Genomic DNA, 26021 nt, shown 5'->3' on the forward strand with positions numbered 1-26021 from the left:
TCAGTAGTTGTGGCCCACGGGCTTAGTTGTTCCGAGGCATGTGGGATCTTCCTTGACCAGGGCTCGAACCCGTGTCCCCTGCATTGGCAGGCGGATTCTTAACCACTGCGCCACCAGGGAAGCCCTTTCTTGCATTTTTAAAGATTCATCTTTATTTTTATCAGTTACACATGCACATAAAAAGCCAAGTCATTTGAAAAGACAAAAATTAAAAACAAAAATTTAATTAGAAAAAGTAATAATTTGACAAGAAAAAACAGGAAATCTCTGCCTCCCTCCCACACACTCCATTTCCTGCTCCCTGGAATAAATCACTTTTCATCTTTTAATTATTTCTTTTTTATTTGCCTCTATGTCTAAATAACATGCTTAAACCACTATTTCTTGTTATACTCATTATAGGCATTGTCTAATGATGTCCCACTGGGAAAGATAAAGAGATATAGTTTTTTCACTCTGCCACCTCTTGCTACCCTGCATGCTCATGCTTCCTGCCCTCCCCCATCTTCCCCATAAATGTATCACTGGTTTGGTTGGATTGGGTTTACATTATTATGGGTAATAATGGGTTTACATTATTATGACAGGGTTTACATTATTATGACAATTTAACGCTATCCACAGCTGAGCCATGTAGTATACTGTGACTACTCTTTCTTCCTTGCATAACTTTTTGTTTTCTATGGAATAATAATTATTTTTTATTGTTATTTATCTGCTTAGCTCTGTCTGTGTATTTATCATTTCCATGTACTCGATCTCCACATTCTCCTTCCATCGTCTAAATCTCTTCTCAGTATGTCTACACCCATCAGGTACTCTATTGATTTAATCTTCTTGGCAATGTCTCTCTTGGAGTCTTTGTTTAGGAAGAGCTGTCCTTCTGAAATCAACTTGCTAGAACTCTTAATAAAGATGATCTTTTTCCATGTTAGTAGACTTTTTTCATTAGGTACTTTTCACATCTTTTTTTCCCCAAAATGACAACTCCTAAGCATTCATTAGAAAGGGCACTGAATGCAAGGCTCTCAAAATGTATATTTCTTTATCTTCTTAATATTCAGTTCTGGTTTGTTGCTCCATAAAAATTCTAAGAAGCAAAATATTCCCCAAGTGGGATTTATTGAAATCATACGAAGTAAAAAGCTATTTTTTAATTTGCCATAGTTTGGATATTTTCTCTTGTGTTTCCTTTTCAGATGGACAAAGCATGTAGCCGAGAAAAATGGCTACTTGGGCCACGTCATTCGCAAAGGCCTCAATGCCTACCTGGAGGGCTCGTGGTAAGTTAGATTGAACTTTCTCAGTCCTTACCTTTCAATCTGTCAGTGTAGTCTTATGAGACGGAGTCTTAAAATGAAACCGAAAAAGCAATTTGCAGGGAAATCACAGCCTCCCGGTAATGATATTCAGACTATCACCGACTGATTGGCTGTTGATTAGAAAACACAGCATTTCCATGTTTAATTATACACAAAAATTAGTTCTCTAGAGGGAGCGTCCGCATTCATCAAATTGAGAGACACATGAATACGTTGACTTCTCTTCCCTTCAAGCTTGCTCTTCTTGGTTTCAGAGTCTGGAGACCGCACAGGGGATCCTAGCTGACCCTCTGCCTCTCACTGGCAGGCCACAGAAAGTCCAGGATTTCCACCTTGTTTGTGGGAAGGAGCGAAAGCAGTGTGTTTAGGGCTCAGGCTACATCTTCCGGTAGATATTTTATCGCATCTTCCCTAGGATTGCTGGAAGTCACTCACCAGACCTCCAGTGTCACAGCCACACAGACTCATTCTTTCTAAGCTTCTTCTGATGGAGTTAGCAAATTTCATCCTGTGCTGAATGGGATGAGACCCCGCACATGAGAACTTGTAAATGCCCCCCATTTGCAGTTACTTGATTTTACAAATAAGGGCACACTTCTCCAAGCTCTACCTGAGTCCGTCTTTCTGTTTTCTTCTGTCAGCCCTCGAATTCTGTCCTACTTTTCCTTGGGCCATATTTTCTTGGCTCGTTTATTGCCTAAATGATCTGGGTATTTCCATAATAACTAAAAAAGATATGCAAATCAGCACATATCCCATCTGTCCACCGCCTCAAAGACATTAGAGCAGACCTATCACTGATCATACTTGGATCCGAAACTTAATTAAAAATTAAAATATAAGTCCCAGGGAGCGCCATTTTCTTCTTTGGTCCATGGGTGCCCACGTAATCAACAGATAGCACCTCCGTGAATGAGAATCTCAAATTAGGGAATTCAGGGAAAATGAGCCCAGGGAAAACAGCACTGAATAACAATGTTTATTATTATCATTCTTTAAAAGTTTATCATCTGTGGCCTTACTTTGCATAATCAGAAAGAAATTTTTTAATGAAATGATCATTTTCCAATTGATACACCTTACAATTTGTGGGCTGTTTTATTTGTTTCCCAAGTAAGCTTCTGTTCATGAAACTCCCAAATTTGACTTTTGCCCATTTCTACTTCTCACCCTCGAAATTCCCACCCTTTATTCCCCACAACTTCTTAGGGGAAACTAAGCATTCAAATATCAAAATGTTTGTATGTGGGGTTTTCCCAAAGGGAGAGCACATCTGTAAACAACCCCCAACACACACACACACACACACACACACACACACACACACCCCAAGATGTCTGACACTTTCCCACAAAGAGAGTATCTGCTAATAGCTTATCTTTCTTGCCGACTTTTGAATTTAACATCACAAATCACTTCAGGGAGCGCATTTAAAAATTTGCTGTGAAGGTCAAGAGGAATTAAGATTTCGTGGCCTGCTGTCTTTCTTAGAATATTCAGCCACATCACATGATTGATTTTGGGGGAGGGGGAGCTAGGGATTACTTGTGTTCTACACTGTTGGTGAGTTTGGGTTGAGTTCAGCAGATTTTACTGGGTACACTTAAATGCAGGGTGCCTTGCCATAGCTGGGGGGGATGCCACAGGTAGGGCTGGGGGAAGTCTGCTGCCTCATCTCTTCCTGGTGCTAAACTACCTGCAGTTTCTCAGATGGCTCATATTCTCTCTGACCTCTGGGCCTTTGCGCTTGCTGTTCCCTCTGCCCAGAAATCCTGCTTAACTCCTTACTCCCTATTGTCCTTGGATGGGTCATGATGGCTGTTTACTTGTTGATTGCCCTGTGATGTGTATCCCAGTGCCCAGCACTTAATGGCAACTGGGGAGTGCTCAAAAACTACTGAGAGAATGAATTAAGGCAAATAGATGGAACAACTGTAACTCAGGAGCCATGAGCAGTATATAAAGTGCATCAGGGATTTGGAGGAAGAAAAGACGCTAGCTGGTTTGGGGGACTTAGGTCAGCTTTTATGATGGAGGTAACAGATGATATGGCCTTGGGGGATGGGTGGAATTTCCACTTAGTCATGCAGAGAACAACACTTTTAGTGAAGGGAATCACAGGAACAAAAACAAAGAAATAGGAAATTTCAGGGTATGTCTAGAAATTTTTAAGCCATCAGTTTACCTTGAGGGTAAAATTTGTAAAAGGGAGTGCTATATGACAAGACCAAAGAGGTGCTGCATTATGGGAATTTAAATAGCGGGTCATATACTTTTTACTTAGCCTGTGGAGCAGTGGGGAGCCCTTGATGGTTTCGGGAGAGGGTAGTGACATGACAGAGCTGGGTTCTGAGATTCCCAACCAAACGTCTGCGAATGATGGTGAAGAGAAGGGAGAACCTGAAAGGGGGAGCTAGTTCAGAATCCAGGTTAAAGGAGCTGAGCTTTTGAGCTGGAGCTGTGACCTGAGCCAGGTAAGTTGTTTTCCCTTCTTTTATCACACAGTAATTGATACATACCAAATAGTAGGTGATATGTAGGTAAGTTCCAGAGTATAAATGAACAATAAAATGAACACCTATAACCCTACCACCCTACTTAAGAAAATGAACTGTCGAAGCCCCCTGCGTGTTCCTCCCAGATTAAACCCACCCGTGGCCCCAATATCCAGAACTAACCATTGTCCTGAATATTATTGTTGCTCTGCCCCTTGCTTTCTTTATAGTTTTTCTATATATGGATATATTCCTAAGCAATAGATTTGACTTGTTTCTGAGCTTCATATCATTAGAATCATATTATATATAATTCTTCACTGCTTTTTTTTGTTATTGTTTACTTCACCTGATGTTTCTGAGATTCATAGGTCATTCATTTTCACTGCTGTCATATACCACAATTTATTTACCAATTCTCATATTAACTTGCATTTGGGTTGTTTCCCATCTTTTTTTAAGAACAATGTGGCCATGAATATTTTTTATGCATATCCTGCCACAAATAGGAAAAGTTTCTCTAAAATATGAACTTAGGAGTGGGGTCACAGGCTAACCATATGTTCAACTTTACAAGATAATGCCAACTGTTTTCCAAAATATTTTACCAATTTATGGTCCTATCAACAACATATAAATATCTGTTTCTTCATATCCTTGCCAATTTTGATGCCAATGCTAAGTATTGTTAAAGATATGTCTTAATCTGGACTTGAGACCATTTCCTATCAACAGGAAGAAACACTTAGTATCCATTATAGTGGGACTATCTTTGTCAAAATATATTTGAGACAAAGTGCTTTTCTCTCTTCCTTCTCTCCTTGCCTCCAAATGCCTCAGGGGTTAAACTGGAAATATATGAGCGTTGGCTTCCCCACACCGCAACGTGGAATTTTTTGGGTCCCACCTATTTTGTTGTAATAGAACTAAGTCATCCATCAATGTCCCAAGTCCATCCCCTTGTTTCATTTTCTGTGAGTGAATTTATTCTGGACATTATTTTCAAATTACATGTGTCAGTTTGATGAGCTTGTGCTTTTCTGTGTTGTTCCAAGATTTATATGGGATAGTTTGAAAGAGGAGTGTGATGGAAAAAAAGGGCATTTTGCTGTTTAGGCAAAATACTGAAGATAATGTCGTCATGCCCGAGGCTATCCTCGGACACCAGGAGCAGTCTGCTAAGGAGAGGTCGCCTGTCGTGTTTCATTTCTCTTTGTCTTACCCCTCTGTGTGTTTCATCTGTGAGCTAAGTGTTTTACTGTCCTTTGTCTTAAATATACCCCAAATACTTAATTAACCCAGGAGGTTAGCCAGATTCTAGTAAGCTTGAGACAAGACAGGCAGGCATGCAAGATTCCACTTGAAAGAGATTCATCTTTTTGCCTTAGAGCAGGGTCCTAAATTCCACTGAGACCCCAGGATTCTTTTTTTATCCTTCCAGTTTGGGCTGCTTTAGACATTGGCAGAAAAGAACCCAGAGAAAACAATAGATTGTTTGAGAAACTGCTCAGAGATACTCAAATTCACAATTCACAGAAAGCAGCCAAAGGATTGATCATTAAGATGTATCATTATAAAAGTTCTATAAATGGATGTGCCGAGTCTGAAGTGGGAGGGTAGCAAGTGTGCCCTACACACATCCTTTACTCTAAATCCCCTCCTCTCTGCATCCCTGCCCAGCCCCCAACCCCCCATCAGAATGACTGCCTGGGGACTATTTCACTTCAATGCATCGGAAACAAAGCTGACCTCTGGTCGCTTCCTAAACCTTGAGGACATTCACAGAAGGGCAGTACAGTTTTGTGGCTTTGGGCCTCCTGTGCAGAGCACATACTGAGCAAATGTTTATCCCATGAATATAAGGATAGAAATATCTGTAATTAATATTTTCAGGCAGACTCAGTTGAGACACAAGTAAGAGCAAAGTGCTAGGAGGCTAAGTGCGGATAGGGTTTCTGCAGAAGTGTCATGTCTCCGAAGTCTTAAGGTGAGACAGTCTGTTCTTCAGTGTTCTGACCCTTGCCTAGAGTTCACACTTAAATATATGGAAACAGATGGTGGTGGTTTTGGAGTCTACGGCCTCTGCTGATGGCTTCTGCGAGATGGAAGGCAGAGGTGGATTTCTGTTCAGTGCTTCTATTGACATCAATATTTTTAGACATCTCTTTGATGATTTTAGTGCTTCCTCAAAGGAAATACTTGAGAATTCTGTGAAATTTCCTCCCGGCTTATACAATAATTGGTCAATTGAAGTCTTCCTATAAAATGTGTTCCTCCCTTCCCTCCCCCATCTTCCAAGTAACTTTAGAGGCAAGGTATTGTCTTTATAAAATTTATCATAGTGACTGTTCTTACAGGAAGTGTCAACCTTGTGTCCTCCACTCCCAAATTCTAACAGTCTGCCCAACTGCTAAGAAAACCTCATTTTATTACATTGCAGTTATATGAACCCCATTTCATCCAGTTATGGCAGCAGAGGGAGCCGACCTGATATTTGACCTTGGGCCGGCAAGTCTACACCATGTCCTTCCCTTATCCATCCAGTGGGGGAAACTGAGGCACTGGGGCAAACCTGAGTGTTTGAGATTATAAGACCTTTGGAACGGGACCTAATTGTAGAATGATGGAGTCTTTCTGCTGAACTTCCCTCGAATTTAGTCCCCCCATTTGGGGTCTGCTCCGAGGATTCTTGTCACCAAACACGATTCTTGCAAGCTACGTAAGAAAACGTCTGGGGGTCTTTTGCGTTGTTGCAGTTGCAGTTGTGGTTCTCTTATGTGGCTTGTCCTCGCAGGGGAAGCTGCTTAGTCAGCCTTGTCTCTTTAGCATGAGTCATGCCTAATTGGTCGGCTGCCTTGGGTGTCTCAGAGGCCCGGAAGCAGCACACTCTGCAGCCACGTGGCCGTGACCTGCAGTATGTCTGATTGAAGGTCTGCCTGTCCTAATTTGAACCCCCAGTCACCTCCCTCTGTCCCCACGGGATGGCCTGCCAGGAGATGCTTTAGCCATGTAGAAAAGATGACTTCTGGATCTGCTTACTTATTCCCCCGACCCAACCTCCCCCCACCCTTTCTTAAACCGTTTCCTAGATGGAGCTAAAATTAAGAAATAGCTCTTAATATCAGCTACTGAAAATGAAAATAAGCTTTAGAAACAACAATTTATGGTTAAAATGAAGGAAATCAGATAAGTAAAAAGAAAATAAAAATCACTTGCATTCTCACCACCTAGAGATAAGTACCGTTAGCATTTTGGTAGATCTTTTTTTTTTTTTTTCCCTGCATATATGTATTCGTGTGTGTGTGTACATGTGTGGATTCAGTTTTATTTTTGTTTTACAAAAATGAAATTGCACTGTTTTTATCCTGTTTGTTTTTTTTTTTTTACACAGTGGAAACTTTGGCATAGACATTTTTCTACATTTTTGAATACTCTTCTTCAACATCATTTTTAATGGCCTCGTCTGAAAGTGGCTGTACCATGGGTTAATTGAACTAGTCACTGATTTTCAGATATTTGTTTCTTTTTTTCCCCCCACTCATAGAAACAGCTCTGCCATGACCTCTGTTGCCACAGAATCTTTGCACATGTTTCTGATTATTTCTTAGAATAAACCCTCATGAGGCAGAACTGTTGGGCCAGGTGGTATGTACCTTCGTAAGAGTCCTCACATTTAACTATCGCATTAATTGGCTTCCCACTAACAGTGGTTGTAGGAATAGGTCCATTTTTCCCCAAGCTCTTGCTATTATCTGTATTATGAATCAGGTGCCAGTCTCAACAAATGAAAAGTGGTCTCATTGTTTCGCAATTATTCAATTACCAGTGGTGTTGAATATTTACTTTTTTCAGAGTGTTTTTGGCCATTGGTATGAAGCCCCTTGTAAACTGCCTCTCCTTTGCCAAACTTCTAATGTACCACAGAAGCTCAGCTTTAATTAAGCTTGTTCAGAGTCGTAAGCCCCATAAAGCCCTTCACAAAACAGGACCCAAAAGTGCAGAGCTTTTGCTTAATACCATTTATCTCCTCTAAGCGAGGATGGAGGATGGAAGGATTTCAAGGACCCAAAGCTAATAGACAGCTCCCCAGCCAGCACTCGACGTACCATTCGGCCAGTAGAGGTAGCTGTTGTATCAACTAGCTCCCCAACCTTATCTGTGAGTTCAGCCTTTTAAGAGAGAAAATAAATCAGTGCATGCAGTATTTTTAACAACAGTATTTATTTAAAAAAAAAAAAAACTCATGATTTTGTGGTTTTAAAAAAACTGCTTATTTTGTGCCCTCTTACGTGTGAATATAAAGCTCTCTGTGAGTATTAGTAAGAGCCACTCTATGAAATTTATTATTAATCATCTATTTTTAGGCACGAAGCTTTGCTGTATTATGTTTTAGCAGCAGAAACTGGAATTGAAGTGTCACAGACAAATTTAGCACACATCTGTGAGGAGAGGCCAGTAAGTAAATGTATTCTCCTCAGACTAGAAGCTCTAAGGTTAAGGATAATGAATTGGGTTTTATGGAGGCAAAATTAATCACTTGGTGGAAATATTAATGAGTTAACTTTTTCTCCCCCTTCATCCCCTTAGGACCTGGCCAAGAGGTACTTGGATGTTAATTGTGTTTGGAGATACTATAATTTCTCTGTTTTTCAAATCGATGCTCCTTCATTTGGTATGTATAGAGAAATGGGTGCTAACTTGAAGCATTGGAGGCTTTTAATCTTTAGTAACAGGGAACATCTAACAGCTTTGTGTGAAGTGTAATATTTCTAAACAATTAAGAAACAGAGTGAAAAATCTCGGCTATTAAGATCTTCCCTAAACTCTGCCCTCAATCTCAAGCAATACATTTCTCTTCATCCATTGTCTATCGAATGCTTGGACCCACCATTTCTAAGGAATCAGCGAGATTTCAAAAGAAAAAGCTATTCAGGAGAGATTCTCTGGGCCAGCCTTTTGCCTTTTTGCCCTCAGATGGATTCCCTGTCTTCCTGGCTCTGCCCTGTGGGCTAGAGGGCTGACCCTCAGTAACTACAGTTCCCAGACCCCTTTGCCCAGTGGCATCTGATTATTTTCAGCCAATGGAAGGCGCTGGCAGGAAATTGCAGGGTGGGAGGAGGTGAGAAGCGCAAGTATTTCTCCCCTTGTCTCTCTGCTTTGGGCTGTGTCTCTGGCAATGGCTGCATTTCCATGGTTCCAGCTCCTGCCTGACAGTCCATCCTCTGTGGTCTCAGCTGGCCCCCAGGCCTAGGAAGGTAGTGGCTTCCTGCATTGCTAATCTCTGGGTTGCCTTCTGTTCCCCATTTGCCCTTTCAACTCTTCCAACACCCTGGCAACCAGTTCCCAGTGTTAAAATCCCTTTTTTGAACTACCTGAAGAGGATTCTATTTTTCTGATTGGACATTGAGTGATACATACACTCAAACAAAACTTTTTCCTCAGAGGAAAGATAACATATATGGCTTAAACAGTAAAGAAATACACATCAGTCATCAAACCCGGGCAGCAAAATCTCGGTGCCCCAAACAACCTTGGCTGTTGGGGCTGTGTTGTTGCAGACTATGATTCTCACAAACAGACCCATTTAGGAGAGCTACCCAGCGAAGCAAGAAAATGTGTCTAGAAATGGGAGTGCTCAGTGCAAAAATCTTTTTTTCCCTCTCCACGTCAAGGAAGCCTAAGGATGTATCCGTATCCAGATTCTGGTGGGAAAAACTCGCAGTCATGCAAATGGGCCAATCATTTAAAAGGTCGGTCTGAAATAAAACTACTTGTCCTTTTTGTCCTGCAGCGTATTTGAAAATGGGAGACCTTTACTACTATGGCCACCAAAACCAATCACAAGACCTTGAGTTGTCTGTGCAGATGTATGCCCAAGCAGCGCTGGATGGAGACTCACAGGTAAACGGCAACAGAAATGAGCCCCTGGTGATGCTTCTTTGTGAGGTTGCAAAGTCACTTCTCATCCGTGTTCATGAGCCCCTCACAAAACCTCTCTGAGGACACTAACCTGAATGGCGAACGTTTACTGAGCACTTACTATGTTTTCCCTGCCATTCTCACAGCAATCTCGTGGGAGTGGGGATAATTAGACCTATTTTATAGTAAAGAATATCAAGATTGTGACAAGGTGATAAGTTGCTCAAGGCCAAACAAGCAGGTAGTAGGTGAAGCAGCCAGAGCCTAAACCCAGGTCTCCTGGCTCCAAACCCAGGAGTCTTTCTACCAGATTCCATCAAACTAGCTCACCAGGTAGGAACTCAAGAAATTGGAAGTGGTCAAAATGGGAAGTAGTTTGCTTGCACAGCTGAGCCAATACTTTAGTGATAGGACTTCGCTCTCAGTGACCTTTTTTTTTTTGGGTGGGGGAGACTTCTTATTTTGGAATATTTGTAGAGTTATAGAAAAGTTGCATAGTCACAATACCATTATCAAACTAAGAAATCAGTGTTGCTTCAGTACCATTAACTACATTTCAGACTTTATTTGGATTTAACTAGTTTTTCCACTAACATTATTTTTCTGTTCCAGGATCCCACACTGCATTTAGTTGTCATATTTCTTTAGTCCTCTTCAATCTGGGACAGTTTCTGTCTTTGCTTATCTTTCATGGTGTTGATGCCTTTGAAGAATACTGGTCAGATATTTTGTAGAATGTCCCTCGATTTGGGTCTGTCTTCCGTTTTCTCCTGAATAGACTGAGGTTATGCATTTGGAGCAAGGATAGCCCAGATGTTATATGTCCTTCTCAGTGTATCATATGTGGCATACATAGTGTCAGTATGTCTTATTATTGGTGAGGCTGATCTCAATCACTCGGTGAAGGTGGTTTCTACTAGGTTTCTTCCATGTAAAGTTAATATTTTTCTCTTTCTAATTTATAGATATCTTGGGGAGATAATTTGCAACAATGCAAATATTTGATTTCTCCTCCAACTTCTGCCCACTGATTTCAGTATCCTTCAGTAAATCTGGCCTGCAACAACTAACTGTAGTGTGCCAATGATGATTTTCTGTTTCTCTCCTTCCTTCTACATTTGCTAATTGGACTTCTCTTGTGAGGATCTCAGGGCTGTTTCATGATGGAAGCTGGAATAGTTGTTACCCTCTTATGCCACAGGTTTCTTGTGTGATTTGTGATCTGATCACAAAGCAGAAGTTGGAAACTCATCCCCATCTTAGTCTTTTTTTTAAAAGGAGGTACTACTTTTACCCCACATCTTTGTGCCTTCACAGCTATTTGTATATAGCAAGTCACTCAATCACTGACTCTTTGTTTTCTCATTTGTGAACGGGGGATGATAATAACATCCACCTCATAGGTTACAAGGATTAAATGAGATGTTGGACATAAAGCACCAAGCCCAGCACTGAGTATGCTTAGTGGATATGATCTATCCTTTTATTATTATTTCTTCTGGAATGGAATAGGAGTTGGTACTAAAAGGATTTGCTGGTGAGCCAAACTCTCCTAGATGATATATGTTGTTACTCAAAATTAGGCCTGGACCTAATTTTTTTTTTTTCAGTTCTGATTTTTTATTTTTTCGCAAGACGATGTTATAAAAACGTTAAAGAATAATTTTTTTAAAATAAATTTATTTATTTTATTTATTTATTTTTGTCTGCGTTGGGTCTTTGTTGCTGCGCATGGGCTTTCTCTAATTGCGGCGAACGGGGCTACTCTTCGTTGTGGTGTGTGGGCTTCTCATTGTGGTGGCTTCTCTTGTTGCGGAGCACAGACTCTAGGCACGCGGGCTTCAATAGTTGCAGTACGCGGGCTCAGTAGTTGTGGCTCGTGGGCTCTAGAGCACAGGCTCAGTAGTTGTGACGCATGGGCTTAGTTGCTCCGCGGCATGTGGGATCTTCCCAGACCGGGGCTCGAACCCATGTCCCTGCGTTGGCAGGCGGATTCTTAACCACTGCGCCACCAGGAAAGCCCAAGAATAATTTTTAAAGAGAAAACAAATCAAAGAATGCACCCACAATTCCATGTCAGGGGCTTTATTCCTTCGGGTTTTCTTTTTTTTTTTTTTTAATTCCTTCAGTCTTCATGTCCCTTTCTAGTCCCAGCCACAGGCCAGTGGGTCTCTTTAATGGTAACTAGAGCACACGGGCCACTTGAAAAATCTGCTTCTTCTCACATATTGTAGGAATGGGTGCATTCTATTGCATGGTCTCTGTAATTATTACTCTTAACTGCTGCCCCATATCCTGCTGAGCTGATAGACTGTAATTTATTGTTTTATCTTTTGATGGACATTTATTGTCTTGTTTGCTAATTTATTGATTGATTTGACACATGTTTATGTAGTCCTGCCATGTCTTAGACACTGCTTAGTGGTAGGGACACAAGATGAAAAGATAGACAATATTTTTGCCTTCATGGGATTTATAGTCCGTTAAGGAAGACGTGAAGGTCATTTCCTATTGTGTTGCAATTATAGCAAGTGCTACAATGAACATTCTCATATTTCCATCTTTTACCTCCATTTGAATAATTTCTTTATAATCTGAGGGATGGCATTGCTAAGTCAAACAGTCAAAATGGTTTCATGGTTACATAATAATAGTGTATTGCTGATTTGCTTTCTGAAACTGTTTCCCAATTAATATATCACCAAGCAGTGCTTAGTATAAAAGGATCACTGAAATCTTGTCAACACTGGATGTTTTTGTGACTTAATTCTGCTAATTGAATGATTATAAGTTGATCCTTCCTTATTGCTTCAAATTGTATGTATTTGACTACTACTGGGGATGGACACTTTTACATATACTCGTCTATGATAATTTACCCTTTATATTTTCTTACGTGAATTCTCTATTCTTACTCTTTGTCTGCTTATCTACTGGAGTTTTGATATTTTTTAATTTAAATTATAATTAGTTCTTTATACATTTGTCCAGTAGATAGTGTACCTTAAGCTATTACATTGTATACAAATATTCCCCTAGTCCATTTTCCCATTTATTTTAATCTTGTTATTTTTCCATTGTTCAGAGACTTTAAAATTTTATAAAGTCATTTTCTTCTTTTCTTCTAATACCTCGAGTTTTAAGAGAACCTTTCTTTCAAAAAGTGGAGAAACAGTCTATTTTCTGCTTGTGTGTGTGTGAAATTTTAAGACACCTAATACTTGTATCTATTTAGAGGTTACTTAGCAGCAAGGTGGAACTTAAGATTTGAGGCTCTGAATCCTGTCTGCTTGCATTTGAATCCCCTTTCCAACTGTGTGACCTAGGGCAAATTCCTTAACTTCTCTGTGCCTCAGCTTCCTAGTAATAATAGTATAGAGGATAACAGAACCTATCTCAATTTGTTGTTGTGAGGATTAAGTGGATATATATATAAAACAGAACAAGCCCTCATATATAACATCACTCAGGAAATGCCAGCTGCTGTTATTTTTATCATGATCATCACATAGCCTGCTCGTGAGACTCCTGCAATTTTACAACCTGGGGGATGGTGATTTTTATTTAGAATCAACTAAATGAAAGGAAAGGGAGGATATAAGGCATTAAAGCATAACTATGAGTTCTTTGAAGGGCAACAATTCAGTGGAATTTGTAAAGCCGTAATAGTAAGTGACGCATCATTTTTTGTTTATTTCTTGGTCTGGCCACATGCTCAGCTCATGATGATGGACAGTGCATCTCCTCCAGGTCCTATAATAGTTTCCATCCTCTATGAAGCACTTCAACCATCAGGCTCTTAACTGTGTTATTTTACTGGACCTGCACAGCCCAGTAAGGCAGGTCCTACCTCTGTGGGTCAAGAACAAGATATATAATGAGCGGGAGGTGGGGAAGCGTACCAGAGTGGAGGGTCTGTACCAAGAGGAATCAGGTGAGGAGGTTTTCCTCGCTGCCCTAGGAAAGATCGGACGAACACCTGCATGTTACTGTGCACATCGGAGGCCCTCTCTGCTTAGAATGTCAGCCCCGAGCACACCCACAGCCATATTTGTGAGAATTCTGATATACCGATGGTGACCCAGGGTATAGTCTGTAAGTGACGGACACTGCCTTTGAGTCGATATTCTGGGTTTGTTGATGATACAAGGGCACGTTTTCCAGCGAGTTCTGTTTTGAGAGAATGAGCAGGAAAGGACAGATTCCCCCGGTTGACTGGCTTCTGAGCAGATGGGACACAGCATCCTCTGAAAGCCTCCTGGTTCTCCTGCAAATAAGTTTCTCAGACGCATATATTTAGGGAAACAATTCATCAGTGAAGATGACAAAACCATCTGGCTCTAGGGACTGAAAAAAAAAAAAAACTAGAGGTTGTAAAAGTTTACGTTCTGATGAAGGGTGTCCGTCTAGGTTTTATTATAGGGAGTGAATGAGTTTGGTTTGTGGCTTGTTTTCAGGGATTTTTTAACCTGGCCCTGCTAATTGAGGAAGGTGCTATAATCCCACATCATATTTTGGATTTCTTGGAAATTGACCCGACTATCCATTCTAATAACATCTCCATCGTCCAAGAACTGTACGAAAGGTGAGTTCAGAGCCTCTTTAATACTGTGGCAGCTGGAGGAACCCAAGTGGGTGGTGTTTGCTTCTTGGTTAAAGTTAGCCTTGGTCTTATTTTCTAATGTCAGTGGTTGTAAAGGGCTCAGGATTTGTTCTGATTAGAGAACACTCGGCTGGACCCAAACTTAATTCCCTTTTCTAGTATCTGAGGATTAAGATATAGAATGTGCTTGATTTGAAGTTAAAATGCTGACTAAGTTTTTCCATGAGAGTGGAAAAAATAAAGTGTCCAATAAGATGATGCTTTTCTGCAAGATAGGGAGGCATCCCAGTGTCTGGACTTTGGACACAGACACTCAGATAAAAAAAGTGCTACTTGGCAGCTCCTATGCTGCAAGATCCTCCTTGACCTGTCTTTTTATGGAGGACAGGACTGACCTTTTTCTGAGATTTTTGCCAGGATCCTAGAATTTCAGCGCAGTCTCACACCCCTCAGGACTGGTTTTATTTCTTTTTTCTCTCATTTTACATGTGCTCATTTGACCCAAAGCAGAAGGTTGTGGGTTTGAGGATCTGCGAATATCGGTCGGAAGTAATGCTACCAAAGTTTGGCAACGCTGTGCTTTTTGTCTGCAGGTGCTGGAGCAACAGCAGCGAGGAGTCCTTCAGCCCCTGTTCCCTGGCCTGGCTTTACCTTAACCTCCGGCTTATCTGGGGTGCCACCCTGCACTCTGCCCTGGTAGGAACTGTCTCCCCTCAGCCCTGTCCTCATGGTCCCTACCCTTTGTCAGCCATCTGACATGTGCTTTGGATGTTTGCAGATCTACTTTCTGGGAACCTTCCTGCTGTCTGCATTGATCGCCTGGACCGTGCAGTATTGCCAGTCTGTCTCAGGTAAAGATGTATAAAAAGCCAGGGCAATATAAAAAATGTAGGAGGGACTTCCCTGGTGGCGCAGTGGTTAAGAATCCGCCTGCCAATGCAGGGGACACGGGTTCGAGCCCTGGTCCGGGAAGATCCCACATGCTGCGGCGCAACTAAGCCCGTGCACCACAACTACTGAGCCCGCGTGCTGCAATTGCTGAAGCCCGTGCGCCTAGAGCCCGTGCTCTGCAGCAAGAGAAGCCACCGCAATGAGAAGCCCACACACCGCAACAAAGAGTAGCCCCTGCCCTTCATAACTAGAGAAAGCTTGCACGCAGCAACGAACACCCAATGCAACCAAAAATAAATAAATTAATTAATTAATTTAAAAAAAATCTTAAAAAAAAAACAGGGATTCTTTTTCCTTACTAGAAAAATGACACTCTCCCTCCTTAGCCATTCTACTTCCTTTCGTTAGGAGGATCGTTCACATGGTGGTTACCCCTAGGGCTGTCTCATAATCTCTGGCTGATGGAAGGCTCCAATTATCGTTACATTTTTCAAAGTAAGCAAGGATTTTTTTAAATAAGATGCTTAAGAAATTGAACAAAAATGTCTTCTCCCATTCAAAATACACCTGCTATCAAAACTACACCTTGTGTGTCTTAAAACCCAGTTCTGAGGCCCCCTCCAGCACGAAGTCTTCCTATTTATCCCAGTCGAGGAATCAAATGTGTAAGATGATAAACAAGCACTTGTGATGAGTAAAAATACCCAGCCACTTAGATTCAGAGGGAGGGGCCGAGGGGGACAGTAGAGCCAGCAGTCAGTCTAGTGTGGATTCCACTAGTCACCATCTCTTTTCTGAGCTAGTGTAGGGCAGTAGTTAAGAAGATAGGCACCCCGGTCCTTTCTAGCTAGGTTTAGAGTCCAGGCTTAGCTCTTCTTTAGCTGTGTGACTTATGGCCAGTTATTTCACTTTCCTGATCCCCCAATTTCTCATCAATAAAATAAAGTTATAATAGTAGCTACTTCTCAGGGATGTTAGGAGGGTTCAGTGAAAAAAATACACATGACACCAAAATGACTACTGTAGTTCAGTGTTAGCTGTTGTATTTATTTGGCCTATAAAACCCTTTCAATAATGTTAACTGTCATGTTTATCTTCCCTATGAGACCATAAGCTGAGTCAGAGGAAGGCCTTGGTCCCATCATTTATGATCTCACACTTAGTAGGTACTCAAATTTGCAAACATCTCTCAGGGGAGAATTCCAATTCCCAACCATCTTGGAAGCTACAGAAGGACAGAATCACTCACAAAGACCAACGGGGACATTCACACATGGATACATTAGGGCTGGACATGGCATTTGAGCATCGGCACAGCTGTTATTTGTGTAGCAGATAATGAAAAGCAAAAGAAGTGCATTTCAGCACAGATTTGATGGTGAGACAGAAGCCACTGTTCCGAGAGGCTAATACGGAGTCATTTCCCCCCATTTACCTGAGGAGGTTAACAAGGAGCCATCAAAAGCCCTTCCAGGTTTGATGCCCTGGAACACGCCGGCTGATAAGTTTTCCTCATGCAAATTCTGTCCCATCCCTAAATTTGTTACCAGGTATAGCGCATTTATTTTGCATCTTGTCAGTGTTTTCCATTTCAAATTATCTTTGTCTTTTTTACTCTGTAGAAATATTGTTATGATTATTACAAATGCAATTCCGTTAGAGGAGCTGAAAATTGTCTTTATGATTTCATGCCAGCTGGTAGCCATGAAAATTCATGGGCTGGCGGAATGGCTTTTCTCAGAAGTCGTCTTTTTTTCCTTTTTCCATAGCTTCATTATCAGTCCCTCCACATTCCCATCTCCCTGTCCCTCCTGCCTTTTGATATACTTTCCCCTTCCTATGTATCCTTTGCTCTTTCACTCATTTGTTTTTCATTTTTTTCAAACTCTTTCACTTGCTTCTTCCTGTACATACCTCTTCCCTTCAGTGAGCATTGGAGAAGTCTGGATAGGATCTTAAAAATAATTTAATTCTATGCCCTTCATTTTACAGATGAAGAAATGGGGCTAAAGGAATGCCATGGTCTGCCCCAAATCACAAAATAGAGTCCGTGAAAGGATGTAGGGCAGCAGACTTCTGAACTTTTTCACACTCATGATACTCTAAAACAGTGGCTACCATCTGCCTCTGACCCACTGTCCCCTTACATAAGATGTATTTTTTAACACATTTTTTTGGTACCTTGAAATGAATGACAAGTAATCTGCCTACACACTTAGTTTTGTTTTTTTTAAATTAATTTATTTATTTATTTTTGCTGTGTTGGGTCTTCGTTTCTGTGCGAGGGCTTTCTCTAGTTGCGGCGAGCGGGGGCCACTCTTCATCACGGTGCGCGGGCCTCTCACTATCACGGCCTCTCTTATTGCGGAGCACAGGCTCCAGACGCGCAGGCTCAGTAGTTGTGGCTCACGGGCTTAGTTGCTCCGCGGCATGTGGGATCTTCCCAGACCAGGGCTCGAACCCGTGTCCCCCTGCATTAGCAGGCAGATTCTCAACCACTGCGCCACCAGGGAAGCCCCACACTTAGTTTTAAAAATAATGCCCTAAACAGCAATATAAAGGAGAAATAAAAAGAAAGTAATTATAATAAAATAATATGTATTTCAATATGTAAATTCTAGCCCCGTGCTTCTTAATTTCAGTGTGCACAGGGATCTGGTTAAAGGCAGATTCTAAGTCAGTCGGTCTGTGGGTGGCCTCTGAGATCCTGCATTTCTCACAAGGTTTCAGGTTACATTCACGATGCTGTTCGACACAGAGTCGTAAGGGCATAGAAGTTAAAAAAAAAAAAAAAAGGAGTCTCCACATATTTCCAAAAAGTGCCCCTTCAGTGGTACATACCAGCCCTGTTGGGACTAGTGTTGAATTAAAATATGTAGTAAATTATTTTCGTATTTTTAAAGTCCTCCATATAGGTGCAAATTTGTCAATGACTTTGAAATAAGAGGGTACTCCATCAGTGATTGGACAATGGGGCAAAGGGGATGGAAACAGAAAAGCAGGAGAGAAGCACTTCAGGGGCCCCTCAGCGGGCAGAGTTTCTACCGCGGGCGTCTCTCCGAGGAGCTGGTGCCTGAGGTCCATGAGCCACCCCGTGGGAAGGTGACGGATGTAGTAGATGCTGGTGGTAACCCTGGCCATGGTTAAGCCGGCACAGGAACGCAGCCTAGATGCTGACTGCCAGAGTAGAGAGGGACAGGATTTGAGAGTTAAGAGCCTCCCTTAAGGTGCTGGGTAGGAGGATTGTGCTCTAAGTTAGGGATCTCTGTCATTTTGTGATTTGCATTTTTTCCAGTCAGTTGTTTTTAAAAACTAATGATTTATGGCCAAACCTTTAAATTGAGCTGTCCATCCATTTTGCGTTCAGCTCCAACTACCTTCATTTTCCTCCTGAGTTTATACACTTTGTGATATATAGTCAACACTTCACCACACTTGCCACAGGAAACTGTCCTGCATTCAGAAGGCTAGCGGTGTGGGACAGTAGCTAACAGCACAGACCGCTAAGATGCTGGCCTGTCACTAGCTGTGTGACCTTGGGCAAGGGCGGGACCTTCTCTGTGCCTTAGTTTCCTGTTCTCTAAAACAGCAGAATTAGTAGTACACCTACGTCGTATTGTAGTTGAGAGAACCCAATGAGAGAACACTGAGTAAAGTATTTAGAACTCAAGAAATGTTAGCCCGGTAGCTCCTAAGGAGTAATGCCCTCTAGGGCATTTTACTTGCAATTAAAGCACGCTGACACCAGGTAGCGCCTACACTTAAAGAGCTTGGTTTACCTCAGTAAGTAGCAGACACCACTACCAGAGCCTAGCATGCTTTTCTATGCTATTAGACTCTTTCTAAAACATAAAACTCTCTTAAAAAACAGCTAAACAAAGATACTGACTAGTCTAGCTAGCGTACCAAAACAAGTCCACAAAAAATATTGCGTATGCAGAAAAATCTCTTTTATTTCCTTTGAGGGAACTTGTTTTTGATTCCTAGCTTGCACACTACCAGGCAGCTCAGTCTTTCTTGAAGCTGATGCCTCCCAGGGACGTGCAAAGGTCCCTGGGTTTTTGGTAGCACTAACCACTCGGATGGTCACTAGTCTGACAGCAGAATACACATTGACCCGGGCCTACGCCATCCTTCCAGGTCCGTCGGCTTTGCAGCTTCTGGGTCACCTACAAGTCCCATTTTCTTTGCCAAAGCTGAGCACCTTAGCCTTTTTTTTCTGCCAGGTCTTCCTTTCTCAGATTGCTGAAGGGCAAGGTGAGGGCTCCGCTGGGGTACACCCACAGCCAGTCTCAGCCACTTTCCCACACTCCAGAAACCTCCTTTCCCTGCCTCACTGCATCTCTAAAGCACTTTCCCTCTCCCCCTCCCTGTCAAGGATGCCAAGCATAATTGCTTTAATGGACCCAGGCTTTTGGAAAAACAAAAAAATCCCAAAGTAAAGTATGTCTAGAACCATCTCCATTTCTGTCCCCGCCACAAATCTCCCCTGAGACTGAAAAGGCATGGAGGCTGGCTGGCTGCCTGGCGGAAGGTAAAGGGAAGAATAGAGGGAGAAAATGTAAAAGACCGCTTCAGAGAGAGAGTCCTGCCTTCCTCGTGTTAGTGTAAACTTTATGTCTAAATAGAATACACAGTATAGAGCAAGATCTGCAGAACTACCAGCTCTGGGCGTGACGTGGTCACCTTTTAAACCAGTGTCAGCCTATTCAAAACATTCATAATTTAAGCCAACTCATCCTTTTTGCCTAAGTGGTTAGCCAAGTGGTCTTTTAAAAAGAGTAAGATGATATGAACAAGATTAATTCAACCTTTTCCTACTCTTTTCCTGTCCTCTACATTTCCAGTTAATGAGGTACTAAAATTACAGTAAAATGTCACAAAGTGGTATTCATGCAAAAAGCAGCAGCCTTAAAGTCAGAGTGATTTAATGGTGAGATTTTACTTTTCTCCTATCTCATTACCCTTGGTGCCCTCCCGGTATCTTTACTCATAAGAAATGTTTAAATGACATGGATCTTATACGTGGACGGGTCCCTGCTGGATCCAGAGGCCCAAATGAAGTAGATTAGATCTTATTCATAGTATATGATTTCCAGAGCTTCCCTCCCTCACCTCCTTACCGCCCCCCCTTCACCTTTGTAAATATTCTATTATCTCTGGATTCACCCAATATATTCTCTCCTATTCATCTTTCCTTTATGCTCCCATCTGGTCAACTGGCAAGCAGATATTTCTCCTGCAATGGTCCACAACCGAGGTTGACCAATTTTTTCCGTAAAGGGCCAGATAATAAACATTTGGGGCTTTGAGGGCCATCTCTGTCACAACTACTCAACTTTCATTATAGTGCAAAAGCAGCCATTGACAATACAGGAAAACAAATGATATGGCTGGTCTCCAATAAAACGTTACCGTGGACATAAAGATTTGAATCTCATATGTTTCTCACATGTCACGAAATAGTACTCTTCTCTTGATTTTTAATCAACCATTTCAAAATGCAAAAACCATGCTTAGATTGCAAGCCATACAGAAACAGGCAGCGAGCCACCTGAGGCCCATGGGCTGCAGTCTGCCAGCTCAGGGCCAGCTCTTTATTATTCTCACTAATATACAGAAAATGGTCCCCCAAGCAGCAAATAATCCAAAAATCACTTTTATTTGACTCAGGAATAGACTAATTTTTTAAGCAGCACACTGATTTTCCTCATTACCTTGATTCTAATCCGGTAATCAAATTAGGACAGATTCCAGGTGATCGGAGACAAAGAGGCCACTTTAAAATTATGACGGGCTGTTTGGGGGGTTTGTCCAGTGATTGCAAACTGCTGTTGGAAATGGGAGCGTTATCACGTGGATAATAACAAACTTACTGCCGAAACATGGAGCATTTTTGTTATGCTCTGACAAGAAGATTTCAGTGGTGGAGATGCTAATTATGCATTCCTTCTACATTTACACAGTGGCACTTTTTTTGTTTTAATCAGAGAACTGATTGCTGATTTATCTTGTTACCATGGTGATTTAAACATTTCCCTGAGCTTGAAAAGGAAAAATACGTGCTTTAGTACTTCATTAACTTCCTCAGAGAATCATCAGAAAGATAACTCTTAGGGCCCAAGAAGTCTTGGACACCATTTAATCCAAGCCCCTCAATTCACAGATGAGGAAGCCAAAGCCTATGAGATTCAAGCATTTTAGGACTGAAATGTCTGCCATTCTGTATCTACCCCAAAGTCACCTATTAGTGGTAGATAAATGAGACTTGCCCAGAACAGGTCTCCTGACTCCAGCAAATGGTCTTTGTACCACATCACTGGGTCTCATGGTCCCTGCCGCGGTTAGATCACCTACCAGAGTGATGGCTTTGACCTAGAAGCGTCACATCATTATGCAACACCTGGGTCCCCTCCCCACCGCTACCACTATCCTGTTCTTTCAGAACAGTCTCTGGATTCACAAGGTTTTCTGTAGCTATTGGAAGGGGTTCCTTGGAGAATTCCTTTACATATTCAAAAAGGTCAGAGGCTTTGGAGCCCATTCCGGAATTTCCTAGTATAGCCTCTTGCAGGTGAAAATCTTGAAGGGCTTATCTAGAAGTCAGATGGTCAACAAGTGATGGCATCTTCTACAAGTCGATACATTTCAGGATGGACATTTGGGAACCTTTAAAAATGGTCCCACCTACTGAAAATTGTATAAGACTCAAGGACTGCTGAGCTTAAGAGCACTGCTTAAAGGCAAACTAACAATTGTTCGCACAAACCATGGCCACTGTGCTAGCTGTATGTCCAACACCTCTGCAAACTGGTACCGCCATTTTACAGATAGAGAAACTGAAGCTCAGAGAGGTTGAGTAACTTGCCCAAGATCACTCAGCTGGTAACCGTAAGGACCATGTGACTCTGGGCTTTCTGGCTTCAAAGTTTTGGCTATTTTCCTAGGCTACTGGGGTCTAAAAGTGGACTGTAAGCATCCCAGAAACAAACGCCCCAACTCTTTCATCAGACCTGCAAGCGAGGCCCCAGAAATTGATAAATCAGCACATTTCCATGGTAAACCAGGTCACTAGTAGTAAGAGCTAACATCTATTGAGTACCTAGGCGAGCCAGACACTGTTCTAAGAACCATATATACATTAACTTATCTAATCCTTATAAGAGCAAAATAAGGTACAGATATTCTTTTTTTCTCCATTTTTTAGAGGCAGAAGGAGAGTAGGTAACTTGTCCAAGGTCACATAACTGATAAGGGGCAGAGAAGCCGGGTCCCAGAGCCCACAATCTTATGGACAGGATACTTCTCAGCCTTAGTACATAAAGCAGGCGTGTGGGCCTCAGCACTAGTGATATTTGGAGCTGGATTACTCTTTGTTCGGGAGGGGGGCTGGATCAGGCATTTTAGGATGCTTAGCATCCCTGGCTTCTACCCACCAAATGCCAGCAGCACCCCATCCTCCAGTTGTGACAACCAAAAGTGTCTACCAACATTGCCAACTGTCCCCTGGGAGTCAAAATTACCCGCACTTGAAAACTATTGACATAAAGTATAAAACTTTATAAGCTTCCCTAACCTTTATGGTGGTTCAACCTCCTTACTAAAGGTAGACTGATAAACAATTAAACCTAGTAATTATGTTTTCCAAAATGTATACACATTTACTTAAATAATTCAATTTAAATCAAATTTGGCATATCATCCAAATGGAATCAGAATGTGAATAAAACCAACAGTCTTTCTGATTGATTGGTGTAATCCATAGCTTGCATTGCATCAATACTAGGTGAAAAAAAAGAGATATGACCATAGGAAACATAGACCAAGGAGTTCCTTCCTTCCTTCCTTCCTTCCTCCCTCCCTCCCTCCCTTCCTCTCCCCCCTTTCTTTCCTTCCTTTCTTTCTCTTTCTTTCTTTCTTCCTTTCTTTCTTTCTCTTCCTTCCTTCCTTCCTTTCTTTTCCTTTCTTTCTTTCTTTCTTTCTTTCTTTCTTTCTTTCTTTCTTTCTCTTTTTCTTTCTTTCTTTCCTTTCTTTCTTTCTTTTACACACCCCTGTAAAGTCACAGAATAAATGCAGGACTTAGAGTCCCAGAGATCTTTGCACATCTATTTCAACCTGCCATTTTATAGGAGGGGACACCAAAGTCCAAAGAACCTAGATAATGGGTCCAAAGTTGCTCATCCAGTTAGTGCCAGGACCACTAGTCTAGAAACATCTCTCCTGGCTTGCAAGGGTCTAGGTGTGGTTGTGTGTCCTGCACGTACTGTTTTGAATATTCAGCACTTGTTGTGCATGTGTCTCTGCAGCCAGCGGTTCCCATGCGACACCAGCCCGGGCCCCCCGAGACCCTACTGCCCCCACTGCAAGTCCATCTGTGACTCCAGCTGCAGACACCTCTGCTCAGGACCAGCCCACCGTCACCAACAACCCGGAGCCACGTGGGTGAACTGTGCACTCCATGTCTCTCCAGATGAGAGAGAATCCTTTTCAATAGCTGGTATTGGATAGCTGGGGCTGGGGCATTATACACCTTAAATGTCTTGTCAACTGGATGTGAATTTTGCACTTGGTGTCTTTTTTTTTTTTTTTTTTAAATCAAAGAAATACCCAGAGCAGACAGTGGTTATACCAAAGGTTATCAAACAAATACAAGGAGTATCCTGATCACAGGGACATGTCGGGGAGGTTAAGTGGGTCATTGAGGATGTCCATTTCTAATGACTGTGTGTATGGGGGAGGCAGAGTGTGCCTTGTGGCGTATCCGAATCCTTATACACTGAGATGTATTTTAAGAATCTTAGCCCATTGTTCATTCCCTTTTATTAAAAAACAGAAAATTGTGACTTCTCTACCAGTTAGATAATATTTGCTATGTGTGTTTGCCACTGCCCTCCTCCTCGCAGTCCCATGGACAGATTTCCATTTGACATCCAAGACCCAGCAAGTCTAAGGCACCTTGAAATAAATGGGTTAAGGCTGGAAATACAGGGAAGGCAATGGCTTTGTAAATTGGGTTTACATTTTTCTCCTTGAAGTTTTCTAGGGCTGTAGTGCTTCCGAATCATTTAATGACACTGTTGGATATCGTTTACCTTTCAATTGCAATCCATAAAATAACATTTAGAAAATTCTTAGTATTTAAGTCTAGTCTTTTCCATGAATTACCCATTAGAATAGACTGGCAGCAGTGGAATGCGCAGGAAACAAGCCTTTAGCTCACAGGCTCATTCCCCACCCTTTATGCCTGCCTGCGTCTGCATAGGGGTGTGTGTGTGTGTGTGTGTGTGTGTGTGTGTGTGTGTGTGTGTGTGTGTGTGTGTGTGTCAAGGGGGACGGGTAGAGAGGAAGAGGAAGAGCAGACTGTCTACGCTGTATGCTGCTAAGGTAGTAAATAAATTGCAATACTGTGGGTCCAAACTACTCTTTGCACTACTTTATTTACAGTAGCAAATAAAAATTATTTTTATACCATTGTCTCCTGGGAAGTGTCTTTATTTCCTTTTTCAGAGTTACTGTTGTCATCACACAAAGTCCTAAGGTCCATGCATTCTCCTCAAGGAGGCAAAAAATGTCCCCTCATCAGAGGGATTAATTCTGATAACCATTAACATTTCCGGATAGAGAGGTGGCAGGAGGCCTCTCTCCAGTAAGCCCGAGCTCAGGGTCTGGCCCCTGAAATGTTTGCACAGTATCAGCCATTGTTTCAGGGTTCTGGCTGTTGTAAGGCTGGATTTCTATCAGTTCTGGGTGAAGTCTGCGCCCCATCCTCTTTCTCCTCTGTGTGCTATGTGTACTGCTCTTGTTTTAGGAAAGGTTGTCCTTCCTGCTTGCGAAAGAGCCAGACTTTGGAGTCGGACAGCCCCGGATTCAAATTCTGGTTCGGTAGCTTACTAGCTCAGTAATCTTGGGTGAGTGATTAACCTCTCTGAGCCTTGGATTACTGTTTTACAAAATAGGGGCCATAAAATCCACCCCTTGGGCTTTTCGTGAGGCTTAAGAGGATAACATACGTAAAACTCACAGCACAGTGCCCTGAACGTGGTTGGTTGTTATCGTTATTAGAAAGAGAAGTCTGAGGGGCCAGATCAAGTGCTCTTTGGTCTGCCTAGATCCTCTCCATGGCAAACACACCCATTCCCCAGCTGCTGGGAGCAGAGGCTGCTGAAAGTTCACAGCTGCACCCCTCACTGGGAGCTGCCATCAGCAGCAGGGGTCTGCCCGAGGTTAAATCCTGGCCAGAGCAGCTCAGTGATTGTTGATGTCAGGAGGCTTTTTCAATCTCAGCACTATTGACATTCAGGGCCAGGTGGCTCTTCGTTGCGGGGTGGCGGGGGGGGGGGGGTGGGCACTGTCTTGGGCATTAGGATGTATGGCAGCAGCATCACTGGTCTCTACCCAGTAGATGCCAGTAGTGCATGCACCGGCTGCCCCAGTGTACGTGCACACACCCAGTCCCCTGGTGTGATAGCCAAAAGTGTCTCCAGACATTACCCAATGTTCTTTGGGGGGCAAAATAACCACCCCTCCTTCACCTTGACAATGACTGATGTAGGAAACCAAAGGCCCCTTTCCTCGATTTGGAACAGTCCTTGAAGGGCCATCCCAGCTCCAGAACACCACCTTGGTGGCACACTCATTATAGCTCAATTTCTCCCTCTGCCCAATTCCGCCTTCCTTGTTTTCACATGGGATTTCCTGACATTGCTCCTGTAAACCTTCACACACAGCCCTGCACTCAGAATCTGTTTACAAGAACACAACTATATTAGTCTGCTAGAGCTGCCATATCAA

General features: G+C 42.3%; 1 protein-coding gene across 2 annotated transcripts in view; it reads left to right on the forward strand.

Annotated features, from left to right (window-relative positions):
• SEL1L3 (SEL1L family member 3) overlaps window positions 1-24701 on the forward strand; it is a 100946-nt gene extending 76245 nt beyond the window's left edge. For both annotated transcript variants that reach the window (XM_057546835.1, XM_007168456.2), the window contains 8 exons: window positions 1200-1283; window positions 8182-8272; window positions 8405-8489; window positions 9609-9718; window positions 14194-14321; window positions 14933-15035; window positions 15118-15190; window positions 23537-24701. In XM_057546835.1, coding sequence (XP_057402818.1) covers window positions 1200-1283; window positions 8182-8272; window positions 8405-8489; window positions 9609-9718; window positions 14194-14321; window positions 14933-15035; window positions 15118-15190; window positions 23537-23676 — 814 coding nt within the window. In that variant the 3' untranslated portion in view covers window positions 23677-24701. The remainder of the gene's footprint in view (window positions 1-1199; window positions 1284-8181; window positions 8273-8404; window positions 8490-9608; window positions 9719-14193; window positions 14322-14932; window positions 15036-15117; window positions 15191-23536) is intronic.
• Window positions 24702-26021: the final 1320 nt, after the last annotated feature.

This window comes from Balaenoptera acutorostrata, chromosome 5 (genome assembly GCF_949987535.1).
Source record: "Balaenoptera acutorostrata chromosome 5, mBalAcu1.1, whole genome shotgun sequence".
Taxonomy (NCBI): domain Eukaryota; kingdom Metazoa; phylum Chordata; class Mammalia; order Artiodactyla; family Balaenopteridae; genus Balaenoptera; species Balaenoptera acutorostrata.